The 22,942-nt window shown below is 43.9% G+C and overlaps 1 protein-coding gene across 2 annotated transcripts in view; it reads right to left on the bottom strand.

The window, feature by feature from the left end:
* Nucleotides 1-22,942, bottom strand: part of EFCAB6 (EF-hand calcium binding domain 6) — a 198,007-nt gene that overhangs the window by 14,687 nt on the left and 160,378 nt on the right. For both annotated transcript variants that reach the window (XM_051962249.1, XM_051962251.1), the window contains 2 exons: nucleotides 18,555-18,750; nucleotides 14,320-14,511 (listed from right to left, as the gene is read on the bottom strand). In XM_051962249.1, coding sequence (XP_051818209.1) covers nucleotides 14,320-14,511; nucleotides 18,555-18,750 — 388 coding nt within the window. The remainder of the gene's footprint in view (nucleotides 1-14,319; nucleotides 14,512-18,554; nucleotides 18,751-22,942) is intronic.

The following is a 22,942-nucleotide window of genomic DNA, read 5'->3' as shown; positions in this document are numbered from 1 at the left end:
TCCTCTTGTGCAATAATTGCCCACAGCACATTAAATATAAAAGAAAAACTGTCAAATAGCAACTCGTTCCAGAACCGTTTCTATCGGAACTACACCAAAATGGGATGATAGAAGTAGTATTATTATCACACTAGTAAACTGCCAAAATGGAACATGGATTCACAAACATTTAAAGAACAACGCTTTAAATAGGAGTTGCCGTTCTCGATACATGTGGCCTCCAAACTCCAGGAAATAAAAAGCTCTCAAAACCTAGAGAGCGAGGGGAAGAAATCGGCACGATCATCTTCTATCCCACCTGCCACACAGGTTGTCGGGGACCTTCTCAGGGAGCTGCAGAAGATCAGCTTTCAGCCCACTTTTGTCCCCTTACAAAAAACAGTCCCTCGATTCACCTAAACAAGAACCCATCATAGGACAGAATGGTGATTTGTCCCAGGTGAACCCCACCTAAGAAGGGGAGGACAAAATCATCATCATCATCTTCATCATCAAAATCATCACGATCACCTGTCCTGGAGTCACCGTGACGGTGCCGTGAGGTCCAGTCCCTCCGCCCCAGAGCATCAACAATCAGAAGGCATCGTGTTTGATGAAAGCTTGGAACTAAAAGTGACACGACTGGACCTTTGCCATCAGGAAAAGCACCAATGGTGGAGAGGCAGGCTTCAGGGCTTCTGGAATCCCAGCAGCTATAATCGCGTGCCCAGGACAGTCAGCCTCATCAGTGGTGCTCCGGGGGTGGGACAGCAGGAACAGCAAGAAGGGATTTCAGCACCTTCTGCAAAATCTGTTCTCATCACTGCACGTTGGAAAGGATAATGACCACACAGAACCACTGCACCAGGCCTGGAAGGAAGCCTTCGAGCCACCAGGAAGACCCCAGCTCTGGATTTAGGGGACACGGTTCAACTCCCACCTGTAAGACTAACAACCGTGTCCCTGGACCTCAGTTTCCCATCTGTAAGATGGACCAGATGGAGAGCTATGACTGGAGGCCTGGTTCCAGGGAGAGAAAGGCCTCAGAGCCCATTATGGTAAAGCACTGTGCATCTTCATAGCATCCTCCAGTGCCCAAACTGAGGTCATCCTTGAGCCCCATGACTTCCAGCCATACGGGCTTCCCCCTACACTTGGGGAAGTTCTTGGCAAATTTCCCCTCAATTCTCCCCTCCCCTGTAGTCTTCATCCCAAACTAAACTAGCAGCCCCTTAGCTTGACACTCAAGGCCTTTGGACCAGAGCTGGGCTCCAGACTAGCTTTCCTACTTCGTGTGACTCTCCATTGGTCTCCAAACCTAGCTTTGCTCCAACTTACCCTTTCCAGCTGCCATATATTTGGACCCATCCTCCCCCATCCTTATCAATGTGTGCTTAACAGATGCTTTGGAAATCTAATCTGAGAACTGAAGGACTTTTCTAGCTCACTTTTAAGGAAAACATCTTCTCCATCAACCATCGGCTCTCCAAAGTGTATAGAAACAAGACCAGACCTGGCAGCGGGGACCTGGATCCAAACACATTTTGCCACTTGCCCACACCATCTTGGGGAGGTCACTTTTAAGGTCAGCTTTCTCACCTATCAAATGAGGATTCTGAACATGATGATCCCCAAAGTCCTAACATGAGCCCATTAGAACCATGTTTTCCCTCTCACAGGCTCGGTCACCGGGCGCTTCTGTTATGTTATCTAACATTTCTCCAGGCTCTTGTTGGCCCTGGGAGGATTTTTCCTGAGTCAGATTTCTTTGAGGGGAGTTAGTGGGTCCTCCTCTGCGGCCCCCCCAGCCCGTCTTGCCATTGCGCACTCCGAGGGGGAGGCGACGCCGGGAACGGCAGATGGCTGCTGGTCTGGCCCGATCATTTCTCTGTCACTTCTCCCGGGATCATTATATCTGAATGGAAAAAAATTATGCTTTTTCCCTGACTAGACGGAATGCTTCTCCTAATCAGAGAAGACACCACCATCTTCAGATGCAAATAACACTTTCCAATATTAACTACGCTTTACATAAAAAGTCCCCTCAGGATAGGAGCTACAGCTGTATTATTAAGAGAAGAAATATGAGGAGAGGGATTGAGCATGCAGATGTGGGAGGCAGGTCTGTACTGTGGCTGGTGCTCACTGCTCACGAGAGCTCCGGCACCCCGCGCCTCCCCGCTCGCCTCCCGTCAACAACGGGCCAACAAGGAAGGAGCAGCTACTTACTTCTTAAACAGTTAAAGTTATTAGCGGAACTTTAGGGTTGTAGTCGAGACCTATTTATAACACATTTTCGGGGGATTTCCATCCATTTTAAGAGAATTTATGGAATTCTATTCCACCAAGCTGGCCAGACTCTGAGGTTTCTCTGGGAAACATCCCAAGGGGCTTTGCTATAAGGAGGGACAGGGAGAGACTTGGGTCCACCCGCCTTCTGGATCTCTTTTTTCTCCTCCAGGAAACGAGGGCATAGGACATATCGTCCAACTGGAAAACCTTCAGCTCTATTCTGTGTTTTAAGGTTGCGCCCAGCTCTGAGATCCTGTGTTCTAAGAGCATTCTGTGCTCTAACATATACAGCTCCAACGTTCTATTTTCTAGGTTCTTCCCGGCTTGCACATCACCAGTTCTAAGGTTACTTCTGACCACTCCCTGTTCTAAGCATCCTCCCGGCACTGACGCCCCATGTTCTAAGGCCCTCCCAGCTCTACGACTTCTGCTCTAAGATCCCTTTCAGCTCCAAGAGTCTCTATTTTGCTTCTCATGCCCAAGATGGCAAAGTCCATCAGAGGTCTGCCGCCACTTCCCCAAGCTTCAAAGCCCTTTCTCAAGTATCCAAAGCCCCTCGTGGCCTGGGTCTGTCTCGCCATGCAAAATACAAGGGATGATGCATCTAACTTCTACAACCACTCCTCCCTCGTCTGGGTTTTTCAGGAGAAAATGGATCTTTCCACCTGAGTTGCTGCTTACAAATGGGCTCATGGTTTCCATGATTGAATCAGTTATCAGAGGCCCACTTTGATGATTGATTGCTAAAGGATCCAGCCATGAGCAACTATTTTAACTTCAGTTCCCTTTGATCCACTTCACTCCCAGGCTGCCCCCTCCAGCGTGGGCATGGGGAATGTCAGGCAGGGGAAGAACCAGATGGCACAGAAGCATGTCCTGGCAGCAACCTCAGAGGCCATTTGAAATGATGAGAAGGAAGACCGGGGCTCAGATCCTGACTGGGTCACTCACAACCTGTGTGAGCCGGATAGTGGATAACTGGCCTCTCTGCCTGTTCATGCATCCCCTGAGGAACGAGGGGAGCGGATGAGCCGGCCTCTGGAGAACCCTCTGAGCAAGCCCCACATGGGACAGGAGATGGTGGGATTTTGGGCCCAAAGCATGGCCACCCAGCAGGCGGCTGGCTCTTATCCCCCCGGCCCACTGACTACTGAGAGACTCCAAGTCACCTTCCTCCTCCTGTGGGAAAGGAGAGGCGTGTTTGGGGGACCCGGGGGCCTTCCAGCTCTGGCGTCCCAGATACGACCGGGGGGCCCGGGATGCTTAATCATGGGGAGACGGGGGCCGAGGATGGGGGGGCAACCTGCTGTCTTATCACTGTGTGTGCCCATCCTAGAATCCTGGGATACAAACCTTTCCAGGACATGAGTTCGACAGTTATAAAGGGTACAATTTACTAATTAAACTGCGTGATTCATGAATTTCAGGGTTAGGAATATACACACATGCTTTCACACACATGTACATTCATTCTACACATACATATATTCTACATACACATACATATATACATTGTGCACATGTGATACTGTGTACACACACTCTTGTACATGCATATATATCTACACTTCATACACACACACATGTGTATTTGCATATTCACACATTCTCACATACACACATATACATGTACACACGTTTGTGCATTATACACATGCATAACATTCCTGCATGTGTACATATATATCTGTACATTATACACACTCTCACATACATACATATATATTCCTCACACACATGCACATACATACATACATGTGTGTGCACTATGCACCCATATACACGCACATATACATTATACACACATATAAAGATGCAGATGTGCCCATTTTTAAGTGCATCTATATCTGTATATGTCTCAGACGTGTGTATGGAGGGCTGGGGTTGGGGGGGGGGGGGATGGAAGAAAGCTTCCACTCCCCAGAGGCCAGCCCCAGCAGGTAGCAAGAATCCTAATTGGAATCACTCAGGAAAGAATCCTTCTCCTCCCTCCTGAAGAATGGGGTAATTGCTTCTAAGAATTGAAAAATTGCTTCATTTGATCAAATATTTTGATTAGCAAGCAAATTAATTGTACTGTATCTTCATTTGTATTTACCAGGAAGAAATGGGAATTTAAAGAAACAACAGCAGTTTAAAAAAAGCTTTGTCATTAAAAAAAAAAAAAAAGAAAAGAAAAGAAATAAAGAAAAGACAAACCATCCCCAACATACAAATGAAAATAATGGGTGTGTGAGGCTCCTCCAAGCGGGGCCTTCCCCCTGGGGAGAAGTGGGGGGGAAGAGGCCCTGCTGCAAAGGGTGCCACAAGAGCAGGACCTTGAATGAGAGACAGGCTTCCAGCCCCACCGGCCCCAGCTTTAGTATTCTAACCTAGAAATGGGGATCAAAAAAAAAGAGTTCTCCGATCATTGTTAAGGAAGGCTGTGTCTGAAGTCTGGAGAGCTGGGTTCCAGCTCTAGCTCCCCAGTCACTGCCTGGGAGCGCAAGGAGATTCCCACTGCAGGCCTTTCTGGGAAAGGGGGCAGCAGCTGGAGCCAGCGGCCTGGATGGCCTCTGAGGGCCCCGCCTGCTATAATCCATGGTCCGTTTACCTCGAAGAACTGCTGTGGGCAAAGTGCTCGGGCGAGTCTAACAGGAGTCAGTCCCCCCACCCCCGGGTGCTTGGCAGCCAGCCGGCCAGGGAGAGCCGAGTTCCCCGTGCCGTCATCACCTGTCAGCTGGTCAGGGGCCCGTCCCCTTGGTGGCAGAGTCTGCCCGTCAGGATCCGAGGAGGAGAGGGTCTTGCCTTAGAGTCGCCCTTCCAGGGCAGACCCTTCTCTTCACAAGAGATAAACCGTGGCCCAGATTCACACGGCTCGTAAGTGTCCGGAGTGCTGTTAAGCCCCAGCTTGCTAACCCCCAGGCCAGCGTCCTATCCACGCTACCACACGCTACTAGCAGTTCTCATCACGTTGGAGTAATGCAGTCGGCACCTAGTAAACTAAGGCTTAAAAGAAATGCGATTGTGCAGTCATTCCTAGTAATAAAAAGGGGTAAGGAGCAGGAGGCAGCAGTCATCATCATAATTCTCTCCATGGCACACAATGTGACTTACTCATAAGTAAGTACTCTGAGGGAGGGACGTGGGATTTTACCAAAAAGGAAACTGAGGCACAAACAGGGTTATAGAGAAAACAAGAGACAGAGTTAGGACTGAACCACAGAGAGGGGCCCAGCCCCCTATGCACTTGGGCCCCACTACCTGATTACACCATGCTAGTCAGCGAGGGGCACAAATGTCCAATCCACAAGCAAGATGGGTAGTCTCAGGACTGCCTGGGGGCTGCATGGCCTTGGGCAAGTGACTTCATCTGCTGCCTCAGTTTCCTCAATTGTAAAATAGGGATAATAATAGTTTCTACCTGCCAGGGTTGTGAGGAACAAATGAGATGAGAATTGTAAAATGCTTACCACAATCCCTGGCACACAACAAGAGCTTAATAAATGCTTGTTCACTTCCTCAGTCTCTACTCCTAGAAGAAAATCTCAGAAGGAAGCAGCACCTTGTGTAACCCAAGGATGGGACTCCCCAGTATGCATTGGATCTTTTTTCATAGGAACAGAATAAAAGGAGTGTTGGATGACAGAATCTCCAAAATACATCAATAGGCTAGATATGGACTAGCTTCAATAAGATGAAATGAAATTAGGATAAATGAAAAGTTCTATTCTTGGATTCAAAAAATCAATTTCATAAATAAAAGATGTGGGAAGTCTGGCTAGACGCAGATCCGACAGTCTTATCGGAGTGAAAATGTAGTGACTCAAGAGTGGCAAGCATTGCGAAGCAGTGTCCAGAGCAAGCCAGGTCATACGTGGCTCTGTTGAGCCACCTGTCCAGGTCACAAGTCTTATCCATAGCATTGTGTTCACCTGTAGGGATTGTATTTTACGAGAATAATATAAGTATCCAGAATAAAGAAAGAACTGGCACCCCACTCCATCCCACACATGAGTATGGGTAGAGGGAACTATGAGTGCTTATAAGGGAAGGGGATGTGCAAGACCACTGCTTCCAGGGATCTGAAGGAAAAGCAATGAACAGAGTGAGGAAGAAGCTGCAAAAACGAATTTAAATGGAATTGGAATGGAAGGAAAAACTTCCATTGAGAGTAGCCTGAAGACGAATTCGACTCTCTAAGGAGGGGATAGGTTTCCATCCTCATGAGAAGATTTCCAACTGCATGACCACGTAGATTCTGAGTATGATTATCCTTTGTTTACAAATAGGGAAACTGAGATCCAAGAGTGAAGGAGTCTTGCTCCAAATTCAGTTAAGGGTCAGAACTAAGGTAACTCTAATGAATAGATCACAGAATTTCACAGCAATAAAGGACCCTAGAACTTATGGAGCCCAAGCTCATGCCAGAAGAAGGGGAGGAATTTGTCTGAGAAAATCAGGTTTCTATGTTCCCTCAGTCATAAACCTGGTAGAGCTTTCAGACCAAAATGTTTAACAACCAGTTTTGCATTGGTTTGCTAGTGAACGTTTCACAACCAGCTTTGTATGCACAACATGTTTTTCAATTTAATATGCATTATTAACATTATGTCTAGACACCTACAAAACAATCAAGCGCAGATTTGTTATGTTTGTGACTTTCAAGGTGTAAATGCTCACACTGAATAGTTCCCAACTTGGGCTTCCACTGGTGGGAGCTGGCTCCAGTACATCCCTTCCTGCACCAGTGCAGCCAACCCAATCGGTCTCATCTTGTGAGTGAGCAAGTTAAGGCCCAGAAAAGAGAAGCCTTGCTAGCTGGAGATCTTCCTCTGAATCAATCTATCGAATAAGCATTCATTAACCACCTACTGTATGCTGGTGCTAAGTCCTGTGAGTATAAAAATGAAACATGGTTCCTTCAAGAATCTATTGGGGGAGCAGGGAGGGAAATAGCAGAGGAAGTGTTAAGTAAGTCATCACTGCGACAGATTGACACCCCTGACTCCATCTAGCTCACTACAATCTCCAGGACTGTCCCTCTATTATGAGTTATTCCACACACCCTCTTTCACTCTCTTTAAAAATACATAGATAGTGTAACACTTACTGTAAAAAGAAAAATAAATCCAAGCAACACCATTGGCGACCCATATAAAGAGACGAAGGCAATAAAAGATTACAGATATCTTGAGGGGGTTTATGGGATCTTCCTCAATGGGAAAACTAAATTCTAAACTTCTTCTCTCTCTGGAAGTGTAGCAGAAGTATGTTAATCAGAACTATTTTTTCCATTTAAAAAATTTGGAAAAAATAAACATTTAAAAAATAATAATACAGTTTTAAAAATTTCGGGCATGAAACAGCAAGCAGGTAAGGCTCCCATTGGTCCCCCAGGGATGGGTCTATGACTTCCCAGGAGTGGGATATGGAGTTGGGATCCCAGTGCCTTCTAACTCAGAGGCTTACAAGACAAATCAATTCACCTTTCCCGGGGTTTTGCTTCTTCATCTGCCAAATGGGAGCGAGGATACGTGGGACCAGCTCTGACATTCTATGATCCATTTAATTACCCTAAGGATGGAATGGATGGTTTCATTCCAAAGCTTATTACTTCCATGGCAATAAAATTGGAAAAAAAGTAGAAAGGCTGCAGATGGGTTTCTGCTGGATCGTGACGTTTAAAAAAAAGGAAAGAAAAGTATCTCTTGTTTGAGATGAGATGGGGAGGGAACCTCACCCAAGAGTCAGTTGCTTGTTCTTCAGGGAAGAACAGAGGGACTGGTAAATAGGGCAGCTGATGCACAGCTAAATGATGCTCTCCATCTCTATGTCTCTCTTCTCCTTCCTCCCCCTATTTCTCTTTCTCCTTCCCTCCCTCTGTGTCCATACCTGACCATTTCTGTCTCTCTCTCTCTCTCACTTTCCCCCTTCTCTCTCTCCCCTTATCCCTCTCTTTTTTCCTCTCTTCTTCCCTCCTTCTGTCTCTATCATTGTCTCTATCTAGCTCTCCCCATCTCCCGGATCCATCCACCTTTTCCAGGAAATGTTCTTTGGAAGCAATTCGATTTACTTCTCAACTATGGCATAGGAAGAGATTCCTGATTTAGAGGCAGACACCCTGAGTTTGAGGTCCTTCTACCACTGAGCCAGCCACCCACCACCTGCATCAAGAATCCAATCGATCCTATTTAACAGGGATTTATGGTGGTTTAGCCTTTGCCTCAGGAGCCATCACAGGCTCCTACACTAGGAGAGCAACACTGAACTTGCCCTCAGGGAGCTTCTCCTGGTAACATAGGAAACGTGGAAAACACATATGAATTCAACACATACTGAGTGTCAATCACTGTGCCAAGCTCCAGTAAAAAGCAAGCCAGGCCCTGACTTCAAGGAGTTCACATTCTATGGGGGAGGAAATTGGGAAAGGGGGGTATCATCGGCAAGCCACAGAGAAGCCCTGTGAGGGCCCCTCCAGGGCAGCGGCTAAGACCATAGTGCTGACGTAGCATGAGAACAGGAGGATGCCCGCATGCTACCCAGGGAGCCAGGGAGTGGCCTCCAGCATGTCGGGAAGACCCTCTAGGGAGGATGCTGGACCCCAGAGATATATCTGAAGGCCCTAACCCAACCCCCTCATTTTCAGAAGGAAAAATGAGACTCCAAAAAGTAACATGTCCAGAGTCAGGATTGGAACCCAAGCCCTCTGTCTTTTTCAAATTCAACTCTCTTTCCTCTCCCTCATGCTGTCTCCACATGATATTTTTATAGAAACATTTTAGTTTCTAGGTCTCTGGCAGAAAAGGGACCTTTCAAAAATGGATATGCTTCTTTAGAAACCACCAACTGCACATTACAGAAGTTCACAGTTTCATATACAAAGAAAAACAGAAAAGAAAAAGAAAACAGAAAATAGAAAAGGAAGATTACATATTGAAATATTCATGAGAAGCAGAACCAAGATGGCAGATCGGAGCTAGCCACCCAGCTGAACTCTCCCAATATTCCCCTCCAAACAACTTTAAAATATCTCTTCCAATCAAATTTTGGAATGGCAGAGCCAAGGAAAGATCAGATGGGACTTTTTCTGGACTAAGAAACCATAGGTCATCCAAAAGAGAAGTCCATAGCACCCGAGCCCACACATGCTGATGAATCAGCAGTGGTGGCAACCTCAGCAGCTCTCAAAGACAGGGAAGTGTCAGAAAGACACTGGCACTGGGCACAGCTGGCACTGACTGGTAACTCTTGCTCATGTACAGCTCTGGGTTGTAGTTCCAGGGTCAGTCACAAAGGAGCAGGGATTTTAGTCAGAGTTTAGGACCAAAAGGAGAGTAGGAGCCCTTCCTGGATAAAGTCCAGAACACAGACCAGGAAAACAGTGACCATATCTCTCCCAGGATAACACTACCTGGGAAGCACTAAAATCTCGCAAAGCCTCAGAACTCATTCTGCAGCACACATACAAAAAAAGCCTGAAGCTTGGGATGGTGGCTCTCCCCAACTTCAGGAACATAGTCCAACTTTAACATAAAGTTCAATGTTGAGAAATAGAAAATGAAAGATCAAGAAATGAGAAGGTGAACAAACAAAAACCTTGACCATAAAAAGTTACTATGGTAGTTTTTTTCTTGAAATAAATCCAGAACTCAATGATTTAAGAATAGCTACAAACAAAGCCTCAAAGGAAAATGTTAATTGGACCCAAGCACAAGCATTTCTGGAAATATTTTTAAAAGCAATAACAGTAGTAGAGGAAAAAAATTAGGATGATACAAGAAATGTATGAAAAGAGAATTAACAGCTTGGTAAAATAGGCGCAAAAAATTCTGAAGAAAAAAACTGCTTAAAAAGCAGAATAGTCCAAATGAAAATGTGCAATGAAGAAAGGAATTCCTTTAAAACAAAATTGGCCAAACGAAAAAGAGGTACAAAAGAGGTTTACTGAAGAAAATCATTATTTAAAAATTAGAATTGGGCAAGGGGAAATTAATAACTCTATAAGGCATCAAGAAATAATTAATCAAAGTCAAAAGTATGAAAAGTAGAAGAAAAGTGAAATATCTCACCAGAAAAAATAACTGATCTGGAAAACAGATCCAGGAGAGATAATTTAAGAATTATGGGACTATATGAAAACCTCAACAAAAAAAAAAAAAGAGCCTAGACATCATTTCAGTAAATCAGAAAGGAAAACTACCCTGATGTCTTAGATCCAGAAGATAAAATAGAAATTGAAAGAATTCCCCAATTACCTCTTAAAAGAGATCCCAAAATGAAAACTTCCAGAAAAATTCCAAATCTCCCAGGTCAAGAAGAAAATACTGCAAGCAGCCAGAAACAAACAATTCAAAGCCACAATCAGGACTGCAAAAAATATAGTGGTTTCCACGTTAAAGGAGCAAAGGACTTACAATATGATATTCAAAGGAACTAGCATTACAACCTCAACCTACCCAGAAAAACTGAGTTTAGTCCTTTAGGGAAGAAGAGAGATTGACATTTGCTGCAATAATAGTCTTTCAAGCATTCCTAATGAAAAGATCAGAACTGAATAGAAAATCTGACATCCAAACATAAGACTCAAGAGAAGCATAAAAAGGTAAATATGAAAGAGTAATCATAAGGGACTCAAGGTGAAATCATTTACATTCCTATATGGGAAGATGATATATGTAATTACTAACTACTTGATCAATCTTAAAATAGTTAGAAGGAGTCTATATAGACAAAGGGTATGGGGATGGGGATGAGTAAATTATGTTGAGATAATCTTCAAAATAAAAGCAGAATGAGAAAGAAGGATGCAGTGGGAGCAGAAGAATGGGGAAAGTAGAATGGGGCAAATATTCTCACATGAAAGAGATGCAAAAGAGCTTTTTCAATGGAGGAAAAAATGAAGAAGAGGGAGGTAGGCAATATAATATATGTGTATATGTGTGTATATATATGTATATATGTATGTGTGCAAGTGTGTGTGTATATATATGTAATATATATATATATATATATACACACATGCCTAGATCTACATACAAACTCAGTTGGGAACAGAAATCTATCTTACCCAGTAGGAAAGCAAGGGGAGAAAATGATAACGATAAAAAGCAGGACAGATTAAGGAGGGCAATGCTTAGAATTAAAATGAACTTTTGAGGAGAGACTGGATAAAAAGAGAGAAGAAGAAACAGAATAAAATAGGATAGAGTTCCGAAATATACAGTAATAAAAACTGTGAATGTGAATGGGATGAGCTCACCCATAAAATGGAAGCAGATAGCGAATGAATTCAAACACAGAATCCAACAATATGTTGTTTACAAGAGAAGCATTTCAAACAGAAAGACATATACACATATACAGTTAAAATAAGAAGCTAGAGCAGAATCTAGTATACTTCAACTGAAATTTTAAAAAAAGCAGAGGTAGCAATCATGATCTCAGATAAAGCAAAAGCAAAAGACAAAATAAATTTTAAAAAAAATTTTAAACTAATTACAACAGATAATCAGAAAGACTTCATTTTGGTAAAAATACCATAGACAATGAAGTAATATTTTTAAAAACACAGCAAGTTTATTTAATAAAGGCCTCAATTCTCAAAATATGTAGAGAATTGAGTCATAGTTCTAAAAATAAGAGTCATTCCCAATTGATTAATGGTCAAAGGATATAAATAGGCAATTTTCAGAAGAAAAAAATCAAAGCTATTTGTAGTCATATGAAAATCAAATGCTCTAAATCACCAATGCTTAGAAAAATACAAATTAAAACAACCCTAAGGAGATACTATCTCACACCCATCATAAATAAATGCTGGAGGGGATGGGAGAAAATAGGTACTCTAAAACACTGTTGACTCAACCATTCTGGAGACCAATTTGAAGCTATGCCCAAAGGGCTTTAAATCTATGCATACCCTTTGAATGAGAACTGCCATCACTAGTTCTGTCTCTCAAAGAGCTCAGAGAAAAAGGGAAAGAATTTATATGCACAAAAATATTTATAGCAGCTCTTTGAATGGTGGCAAAAAAAATTAGAAATTGAAGGGATGCCCATCCATTGGGGAATGACTGAACAGGTTGTGGCACATGGTTGGGGCGGAACACTATTGTGTTATAAGAAATAAGGGTGAAGGTTTCAGAAAAACAGGCAAGACATTTATGAACTGAGACATTGGAGGAACCCGGAGATTGTTGTGTACAATTTAACAGCCATGTTGTAATGATGATCAAGTGTGAAAGATTTGGTTACTCTTATCAACACAATTGATCCAAGACAATTTCAAAAGATTCATGGTGAAAAAAATGTTCTCCACTTCCAGAGAAAGAACTGATGACCTCTGAATGCAAATTGAAATATAATTTACTCACTTTCTTTGTTTTTCTTACTTTTTGCAATATGGCTAATACAGAAATATGTTTTTCATGATTTCACATGTATAATTGATATCATGTTGCTTGCCTTCTCATTGAGTAGCTGATGGGTAGAAGGGAGGGAAAAAATGTAGAAATATTCATTTTAAATGGACAATTTCTTAAATGCCAGAATAAAAGGGATGGATTTGCATTGGCTCCCTCTCCCCCACAGCCTGGTTCATTTGTGAATATGGCTAGCTTCTGGACAAGATGGCGGCTTAGGACTAGCATTCATCTTGCTGTCTGGGTACAACTGTATAATGCAGCTCTAAGGCTCATTGTAGTTTCCAACACAACTCCAACTCCCAAGAATGAGTGGCACAAATATCATCATCATTGTCCCTATTTATAACTAAGGTCCCAAGAGGCAGAGTCTCACAAGTCACCCAGAGAATGAATGGCGGAGCCCCCACACTGAGGGCCGAGTGTCAGCGTTAATCTTGAGTAACTGCCCCGTCCTTTCCTGGACAGGATAACTGGGGATGGCCATCCTGATGAGGTCTCACAGGAGAGTACTTTACCTTCTCCTTTATCAAACAGCTTTGGCTTCCCGAGCCAATGGGCTTCCATTTCCCCAGTCTCTGCATTATTCCCAGGATGCAAGTCTGGGATGCTTGGGGGGGCCCAGAGGTGCCCCCCATCCCCTGCACATAGCACGGACCCCATTAGGGCACTGCAGTGGTCTGGACCACTTACCAAGCCAGTCCTTACTAAGATTGCCAAGAGCTTCCATGGCCTCTTCTCCCTCCACATCCACTTCAGCCATCTCTGTGACCTCAAACCTTACTCCTTCCATAGCTGCACCTTCCTGCTCCTCCTCAGACCCCTCACCTGGGCCTTCTCTTCCCTAGGATGATTTCTCTCTAGGTGAAGGCATCCTGAAAGACTAGCTGCAATCTGCAGCTCCTCTCTCTCAGACAATGTTCACATCTCTATCTTTGCCCCGACCCCTCATCCAGGCTTCAGGCCTTCAATTTCCAAAGGATTCACAACAAAAAATGATCTCTACCTCCAGAGAAACAACCAAGGATTGCAGGAGAATTTGAGCGCAGATAGTATCATTTTCTCACTTTTCCTTATTTTTTTTTGCAATATGGCTAATATGGAAACGTTTTGCATGATTTCACATATATAATTGATATCCTATTGCTTGCCTTCTCCATGAGTGGGAGAGGGGGAGGAGGAAGGGAGAGAATTTGGAACTCAAAATTCAAATAGAAAAGAATGTTAAAAATAAATAATACTTTTTTTTAAAAAAAAGTCAATAGATAGCTCCTAATTGGTTGAATACTATGTATAACTGTTGACAGTGACATTCCCTTTTTTTAGATGCAGATAATAAATGAAGCAATTGAAATTCTAAGAGCCAACTTACTTAGAGATTAGGAAATCCTGTGTTTCTAAGTTATTAAGGATAACTTCATAATCTTGGAGGTCTCTTTCACGCTGAGACCCCATGATTCGAAACCATCTCTGAAAAACTCTCTCCCCACCAACAGTGCACATTCACTTTCCAACGGTCCACATGCAAGCTAGACTCGTTGTGCATTAAGAATCCCCTGATGCTATTAGTCCATCCTCTCATATTTTAAACAATCATTAGAAAGTATTTTGACAAACGTGGTGCACATTTCATTGACATTCTTACCTCCTCAAAGAAACAGGGGAAGTTCCGGAGGAAAAACTTCCAGTTTATGTGGGTGTTGAGATGAAGTCTTAATTTCTTCAGCACATAAGAATACTGAGAGTCTTTGAGCTTAGGGCATAAATCTTTTATGACCTGTGCAAAATCGGATGCTTTGATTATGCCTGTATCTTCTTTATCACATGCAGAAAATGCCTGGCAAAGAAAAAAAGGATGCAGACCTGTCAGAGGCAGGCACAGATTTCAGAATTATTTCTAAGGGAGGAAAGAGCCATGTAAAAATACACTACAAAGTTAATCCGTAATTCCATTTGGAGAAATATTCATTTACTTAGACAGTTCTATAGCGTCCCAGAATTTACAAAGGGGGGAGGTGACTTCCCCCCTCCCAAGCTCACTTCGCCAATGATGGTCACAGAGAGGGGTTCCAAGTTCATGTCAAGGCTGGTTCTCTCTCCGCTCTGCCAGGCCTCCCAGGAAACCCCAAGATGGAAGCCCCCACACACTGATATTTAGCAGCCCCAAGAGGAGGAGAGCAGGAATATTATCAAATAACTTTCAAAAGATTGAGCCCATGGCCAGAAATCATCCCTGACTCCCAAACAGGCTGCTCAGTGTGAAGCAAACGGGACCGAGGCCGAGTTCCATTTCTGATGTCCTCACAGATGGAGGGGGCAAGCATGCTGCCTCGGTTTCCCCGCTTGTAAAGTAGCAGTAATGAGACAGTGCTCTACGAGATGCATGGGAGTCCTTCAGAAGCAAGAACAGGTAGCGGTATTAACTGTCCTAAGCAGGAAGCTGAGTAAGTAAGCCCCTCCCGGGCCCGAGTGCAGTCACCTGGAGTAGCGTCCGGACAGCGGCCGGTGCCTTGCATGGACCCTGCAGGAAGTCAGACCCACCTTGAGCCCTGACGGGCTGACCAGGCTGGGATCTGATCCCTTCAGAAACCTCAGGCTCAGACTATCAGGAGCCTGAATTGGGGCAAGCCAAGGTAGACATGCCCTTTGCTTTCCTCAGGCTGGCTCTCTGCGGGCCCGGGTCGGGCCAAACTGAACACAACTCTCTTGGAGTATCTCTCTAAAGAAAGAAATGGCAGTTAAGCTACCCCGAGGATCTGGAATCCTTGAGAGGGGAAGCTTCCAGTGCATCAGGAGAATGGATCCCCAGGACTTCCTCTTTGTACCCAGCTCATGGGAGCAAATTCAGGAGCGCCAAAAGGGACCCCAGAAAGCTGCCGTCTTCCACCTGAAGGAAACCCATATGCGCCCTAGAAGCTGTCGATCACGACAGCATCCTGAATCCAGAGCCAGCAAGGACCAGTCCAGCCCAACATCCTCATTTCCCAAGTCAAGGCGACAGTACTCTGTGTGGGGCGCTGGGCTGAGCGCTAGGGAAAGGGAAGGAGCACAAAACCTCAGCTCCCGGAGAGCTCACGGTCACAGGGACACAACATACAAGTGACCACAGAGCAGAAGGTGACAGGAGACGTTGGAGATAACGAATGGGGGGAGGCGCTGGGTGAAGAGGTCTTCTTCTAGAAGCCTTTCCCAAGAAAGATTCCTGTAGAAGCCTTTCTCAGTCCAATAGAAGAAGGTGGAATTTCTGTGGATTTGAAGGGAGACAGGTAGAGATGTGGAGATAGAACCTTCCAGGTACAGAAGGCATTCAGTGGGAATGTGCACGACTGGGAGATGGAGAATCTTGTCTATGGAACAGCAAGGAGGACAGTGGGACTAAATCCAAGAATAGGAGGTGGGAAGGGAGGTGAGCAAGACTCAGAAGGTGGGAAGGATCCAGGTTATGAAGGGCTACAGACACCAAAAAGGGCAATTAAATTGGACCTTCTGAAGACGCTAGGTAGCCACTGAAGCTTGTTGAGAAAAGAGAGTGACGTGGTCAGACCCGGACTTTGGAAAGATCACTGGGTTTTCATGCAAAAAAAATCAATGCAGCCAAAACTAGAAGGAGAACAGGAAACAGAGGAATAAATTTTACAGCAAATTTCTTTGATAAAAGCCTCTTTTCTCAAACATATAAGGAAATGAGCCAAAATTATAAAAACAAGAGCTATTCTCAATTGATAAATGGTCAAAGAGATGAACAGGCAGTTTTCAGATGAAGAAATTAAAGCCATTTATAGTCTTATGAAAAAAATGACCTAAATCAGTGTTAACTAGAGAAATGCAAATTAAAACTCTAAGGTACCATCTCATACCTTAAAACTGTCTAATATGATAGAAAAATGACAATAGAGAGGGAATATGAAAAAGAAAGGATACTAATGCACTCTTGGAGTTGTGAGCTGATCCAATCATTCTGGAGAACAATTTAGAACTGTGCCCAAAAGGCTCTAAAACTGTACCCTTTGAATCAGAAATATCACTACTAAGTCCATATCCCAAAGAGATCAAAGAAAGAGGAAAAGGATTTACATACACAAAAATATTTACAGCTGCTCTTTTTGTGGTGGCAAAGAATTGGAAATTGAGGAAATCCCACCAATTGGAGAATGGTATATGCTTGTGATGGAATACAATTGCTCTGTAAGAAATGATGATGAGGATGCTCTCAGAAAAGCCTGAAAAGACTTATATGAACTGATGTAAAGCAAAAGAGGCAGAATGCAAATAACCTCATATACAGTAACAGCTTTACTGAACAAAGATCATCTGTGAATCATTTAGCTATTCTGATTAATCCAATGATTAAGAAAATTCCAAAGGACCCAGGATGAAAAATGCTGTCTACCTCCAGAGAACTCTTGGTCTCTGAATGCAAACTGAAGCAGATTTTTTCATTTACTTAAATTATCTTGGGTTATTTCGGGAGTTTCGCAGATCTATATAGAAATATGTTTTGCATGATTTTGTCTGTATAATGGATAGCATGCTGCTTGCCTTCTTAATGGGTTGCAGGAGGTCAGGAGTGAGGGGGAGAATTGAGAATTTAAAAATTTTAAATGAATGTTAAAATAAAATATAATCATTCTTTTTAATTATAGAATTTGAAAAAAAAAAACAAAAGTCACTTTGAGATCTGAATGAAGGAGGGTCTGATGAGAAAACTCAGAGCAAAGCAGCAAAGGCAGGTATTAAAATCTGTCTTTTCACTCCAGATTTCATGCTCTTCCCATTAGTCTGGCTTTCGGAGAGAGCGGAGAAGCAGTATTCTGGGATTGGATCCGGTGTCCAATCAGCAATCAGACCAGTAGGAGAATACAGGGACATTTGGCGACTAAGGGAAAAAAAGTCCCGAGTGGCGTTAGACCCCGTGAATCTCTGTGGGAGTGTGGATACTCTTGGGCCCTCCTCCATCCTATACCATTAGGCACTGTCAACCAAGGGATGTACTACCAATTTAATTATTAGGCAGTCCAGGCACTGTGCCCAAAGGGCAATCAAAGTATGCAGGCCCATTGATCCAGCAGCACCACTACTGCATCTGTATCCCAAAGAGATCATAAAAATGGCAAATATATTGACAGCAGCTTTTTGTGATGGAAAAGAATTGGAAATTGAAGGGATGCCCATCCACTGGGGAATGGCTGAACAAGCTGCATAGGAACCCTCTGCATATTTTGTGCAGCCTTGCTTCAGTTCCTGCCATCCCTGCCCCAGGGGTCCCCAGATTGTCTTCCTGCCTCAACTACAGCCCCTCGTGAGCTGGAGATGAACTCTCCTTCTAGAAAACCCAGGAGGGAGGGGGGAAGAGCCCCCACTCCGAGAGGCTCTGACCCTCACTAGTCACGATCCTGGTTTGTAAAAGTGACAGCTCCTGTCTATGAGTCACTTCACATCTATTATCTGATTGGATCACCCATTCTGAGGCTAAAAGAGATCAAAGTGACCTATTCAGGGTCACTCGGCTCTTGAGTATCTGAAGCAGGACTCAAACTCCTCTCTTTGCAGTTCCAAAAAGGTCAAAGGCTTGGTTCCATCCACTCTGCCATGATTCATAAAAAAATGACGGGTCACCCAGGCTAATCTATGTCCCCCAGTGTTTCTATAACCCCGCAGCATTCTAGAACCAAAAGGAGTGTATGTATGAGCCTCGAGACCCTGGGCGTCCTTCCGGAGTGCATCTGGGCCCTACCTCCCTTGGCTCCCCTAGCCCACCAGAGATCACGTTAGAAGCCATGGAGAGCCACGGATATGGGGGATGGAGCACGTGGAGGGGCCGGGAGGGGCAGGGCAGGAGCCGGGGCAGCGAGCCCTGGAGGCGGGCGGGGCGGGCCGTACCTTGCAGAATGCGTGGCAGTTCATGGTGACCATTTCCTTCATCTTCTTCAGGGCCTGTTCGGGAGTCAGGGCCGAGAAGCTGATTGGCTGAGGCTCTTCCTTCTCCCTGGAATGGGACTTGATAGGTTTTAAGTTTTCAAGTGCCTTCAGGAAGTCGTGATAGTAGATGAGATTGTCATTATAGGCGATCCCCAAGCTAGAGGGAGAAACACACACAAAGAAGCCTCAAAAGCTGCCGTGCTCTCGGGGAGCACAGGGCCGCCTCCTCCGCAAGTTCTCCTGCAATATGGCGGTGGGCAACGAGCTCGCTCTCCTCCGACGTCACCACTTATTTCCAGCTGGAGACGCAGAGCTTGGCCCGTGTGTGTACGCGCATCTACGAACATACACACACATATTCCCATCCCCCTACTCTTTTACCTACAACTACAACACATTTTGTCTACAACAAATGTTCTTAAACTAGGATCTGTGAAGTCGGTTTTTAAAACCTATTTTGGAAAGCGTAATTCTTTGTAATAGACTTCCCTGAGCCCTGCATACAGGTGGCACTAAATAAGTGAGGCTGCTGTTATAGTGATAGCGGCTCACAGCAGCATTAGGACTCAGAATCAGGCAATCTGGGGAGAAGGGCTGGCCCAGCTGAGGCTTCTCTGGGCTCCCAACACGGCTCGATGAGAAGACGGCTGGGCTGGAAGGGGGGGATACCTGGCGGAAAGCCTTGCCTCAGATACACATCGGCTGGTGACCCAGTCATCTCACCAAGAGCCCCCTCGCACTTCTCCAGAGCATAAAATCAGAACAGTATCAACTCTTGGTGGTTTCATGGTCTTCACTGGGAGTTCTCAACACCAAAAAAAATCACAATCCCAATCCAAAAAAAAAGGAAAGGAAAGGAAAAGAAAGGGAAGAGAAAGAAAGGGAAGGAGTGGAGAGACAGAGAGAGGGAGAAAAAACAGGGAGAGGAGAAGGAGAGGAGAGAAAAGAGAAAATGATGGGGTTGGATTAGAGAAACCTTTCAAATTCTTAGGGTAATTTATCTGATTTTGCGACTTGGGTGGACTGGAGAAGCAAGAAACTAGAGGGTCACCTCTTAAGGATCTACTTCCATAGTTCAGGTGAGAAGTAATAAGAGGCTGAACTAGGCCAGGGGCTGGGAGAAAGAAGGGACAGATTTAAGAGACACCTTGAAGGAAGATTGAATTGGCAAGGCTTAGTGCCTGGTGAGAATCCAAGTTAAAGTCCTTTTAAAAAGCTTTTCTTCCAGGCTTGAAAGTGACGTTGCCAAACTTTGCTCTCAAAACCCTGGCAGAAAATACTCAAAAATATTTTTTACAACCAGAAACTCGGCAGTTTAGTAGTTTCTCAAAAAAAAAAAATCTGTTTGGTTGTGCATCTAAATATAGACATCCATGTATAAATGTGCTCTCATTTCTCTCCCAATTCTCTGAGGAGCAGAGATCCCATTTTAGCCCCAAATCTGTCATTCATCATATTTACAGCTAAAAAGGACCCTGGGAAGCCCAAGATTAGAGGGCTCAGAGCTGGAAGCGACCTTAGATGTCATTGAGTCTAACAGACGAGAAATCAGGGGCCCCAGTGGCTAAACAGCTTACTCATCAAGGTTACTCAGGAAGGAGACTGTTTGGATTCGAAACCAGGTTCTTTGACCCTGGATCCATGTTTTTAATATCCATTATACTGCCTACTTTTCAGAGATTGAATAAGAAAGATTGTAGAGTAAGACCCTTGAGGGCAAGAACTATTTTCTGATTCCCATGACCTTCCTTAGCCACAAAAGCCAGTTAAAAAAGACTTGGTGAATGGATGAATGAATGAATGTGGAACAAGAACAGGGTTTCTGAGCTGGTACTGCCAACCTCTGGCTGGCTGACCAATTTCCCTCCCTGAGACTCAGTTTTCTCCTCTGTGTGATGGAAACAATCCTTATACAGCCTAACTCTGAAGGGGTGTTTGAACAATCAAATAAGATAATGAACTTGGCATTGTGTATCCTCCTACATGGGATCCCACGATGGAGAGACAATATGACAACACAATAGAAATGGCACTGGCTTTGGAAACAGAACTTTAAATTCTGACTCTGCTGCTGTTTACTAACTGTGACCTGGGTCTCAGTTTCCTTTTCTGTAAGATGAGAAAATTGGACTGGATATCTCTGAGATCCCTTCTAGCTCTAGACTTAGAACCCTAGCATTTCCTAAGAATCATAATTTCAACAACTTTGTGAAGATAACTGACTATGAAAGACTTAAATCAACAAAAGATCAACAGCAATTGCAAAGGACACATGATAAAATCTGTTAAAACATATTTCTTTTCTTCATCCTTCCCTCCCTCCCTCCCTTCCTTACTTTCTTCTTTCCTCCCATCCTCCCTTCTTTCTTTCCTTCCTTTTTTCTTCCTTCTTTCCTTCCTCTCTCCCTCCCTCCCTCCCTCCTTCCCTCTCTCTCTCTCCCTCCCTTTCTCTCTCCCCTACTTCATTTCTTTCTTTTGAGGGATAGGGATATGACTGATAAAGGAATTTGTTTTGCATGACTGGATATACATGTGTATGTACATTTATATATATATATACACATATGTCTTCTCGTTGGGTATGGGAAGATGAAAAAGAGAACTCAAAATTGAAAATAAAATAAAGTTGAATTTTTAAAAAGAATAATCACAATTTTGGGGAACCAAAGGGTGACAGAGAAAAACAAGGGTGGGTAGAGTAGAACTCTAGAGCCTGACTAGCCAGCCTCAAGGACATCAAAAGAATTCTGCTACCTCCTTGCTGTTTAGAGTGTGAGACAATGGGGCTAGGTGCTGCCAGCACTAAATCTATCATTCCAGGATCTCTTCCCCCCAACTTAGCATCAATTAAGAAAACACGATCTTAAGTAGAATGTCAATAGGTCTGAAGGGGTTGGCTTTCTGTCATGTATCAGACTTCCTTGACTCAAAACTGACCCTCAGAGGTGGCTGGTTTGGAAAGCAGAAAGTAAGAGATTGCCTCCAGCTTGTGAGGAGTGGAATAAGCCTGGATCCTATGGAGGAAGAAGAGAACTAAGATTGTTTAACCCAACTAGAATCAAGGTCTGAGGGAGCAAGCGTGGCCTCTTTGGAGGGCTCTCGCTGGACCTTGTATTTTCTTCCCACTGAGAAGGGAAACAAACACTTGGTTTTGTTTCTCTTCCAACCCTCTCTTCCTTTCTGCTCAACCAGGAAGGCAGAACTCTCTGTTTGCTTTGTCTCTCTTTTTTTTTCTAAAGGAAGGAGCAATAGGAAACCATTTCTATGAAAATGGCTCCTTAGTCTAGTTCCAGCCTCTTCTCTCCTGAGCTTCAAGTGTCTGCTGGACAGATCTACTGGGATGTCTTGTAGGCTACCCTAACTCAACATCCTGATCTTTCCTACGACTAAGGAGTGAGAGCAAGGAATAAAAAGTAATAGACCTGCTGCTTCCTGATACAATCAACACCCAGTGTCAGTTCATTCAAAAGCATTTATAGAGCACTCAGGTGCTGCTGGGTGTGCAAAAAGAAATCAGCCCATTCTCTCAGGAACTTATGTTCTCTTGTAATATGGGAAGATGAGTTCCAATTGCACATTGGGGATGTCCACTATGGAAGATGGAGGGAGGGATGCATTGCATAAAATGACATGGAGGCTTGATTCTGTCTCCATGGCTCCCAGTTTCTTCTAGCCACATGCCCATCACTATCACTCCTGAATTTGTGACCCCTTCACTCTCATTTGAACTAATAGCTTATTTGAAATAAAGGTTATTTGGCTTCCAGTCTTGTCCCAATTCATCCTCCATACAACTGATATTTGGAAAGTACAGAATTCTCTGTGTTACATCTTACTAACTTACTAACTGGGCAAGCCAACCTCTATTTGCTTGTTTCTTCTATTATAAAATGGAAACAATAATGGCACCTGCCTCACAAGATTGTGGTGAGGATTAAATCAGATAATATTTGTAGGAAAAAAATGTTTAGCACAATGCCTGGCATACAGAAGGCATTATATAAATGCTTATTCCTTCCTCTTCTTCTTTCCTTCTCCTCTACTCAATAAACTCCACAGCTCCCACTTACCACTAAGATAAAATACAAAGTCTACCACCTGACATTTTAAAGGTCTACACAATCTGGTGCCCATTGGCTTTTCAGACTTATTGTGCTTCCCCCCAGTCAGATTTTCACCTTCCATGGCAGAGGCCTTTGCATGGGGTTGTTCCTCTCGCCTAAAATGCTCTACGGCCTCACTCCAACCTCTTAAAACCCCCTAGTTCCTTTTAAGTTTGTCCACGTGCCCTTCCCACTTAGTGTTCTCTCCTTCCATTCCCAATTGCTGAATATTTAGGAATCTGCCCA

Source organism: Antechinus flavipes, chromosome 5 (genome assembly GCF_016432865.1).
Source record: "Antechinus flavipes isolate AdamAnt ecotype Samford, QLD, Australia chromosome 5, AdamAnt_v2, whole genome shotgun sequence".
NCBI classification, from domain to species: Eukaryota; Metazoa; Chordata; class Mammalia; order Dasyuromorphia; family Dasyuridae; genus Antechinus; species Antechinus flavipes.
The sequence above is the reverse complement of the archived record's forward strand: the minus strand, read 5'-3'. Positions and strand labels throughout refer to the sequence as shown.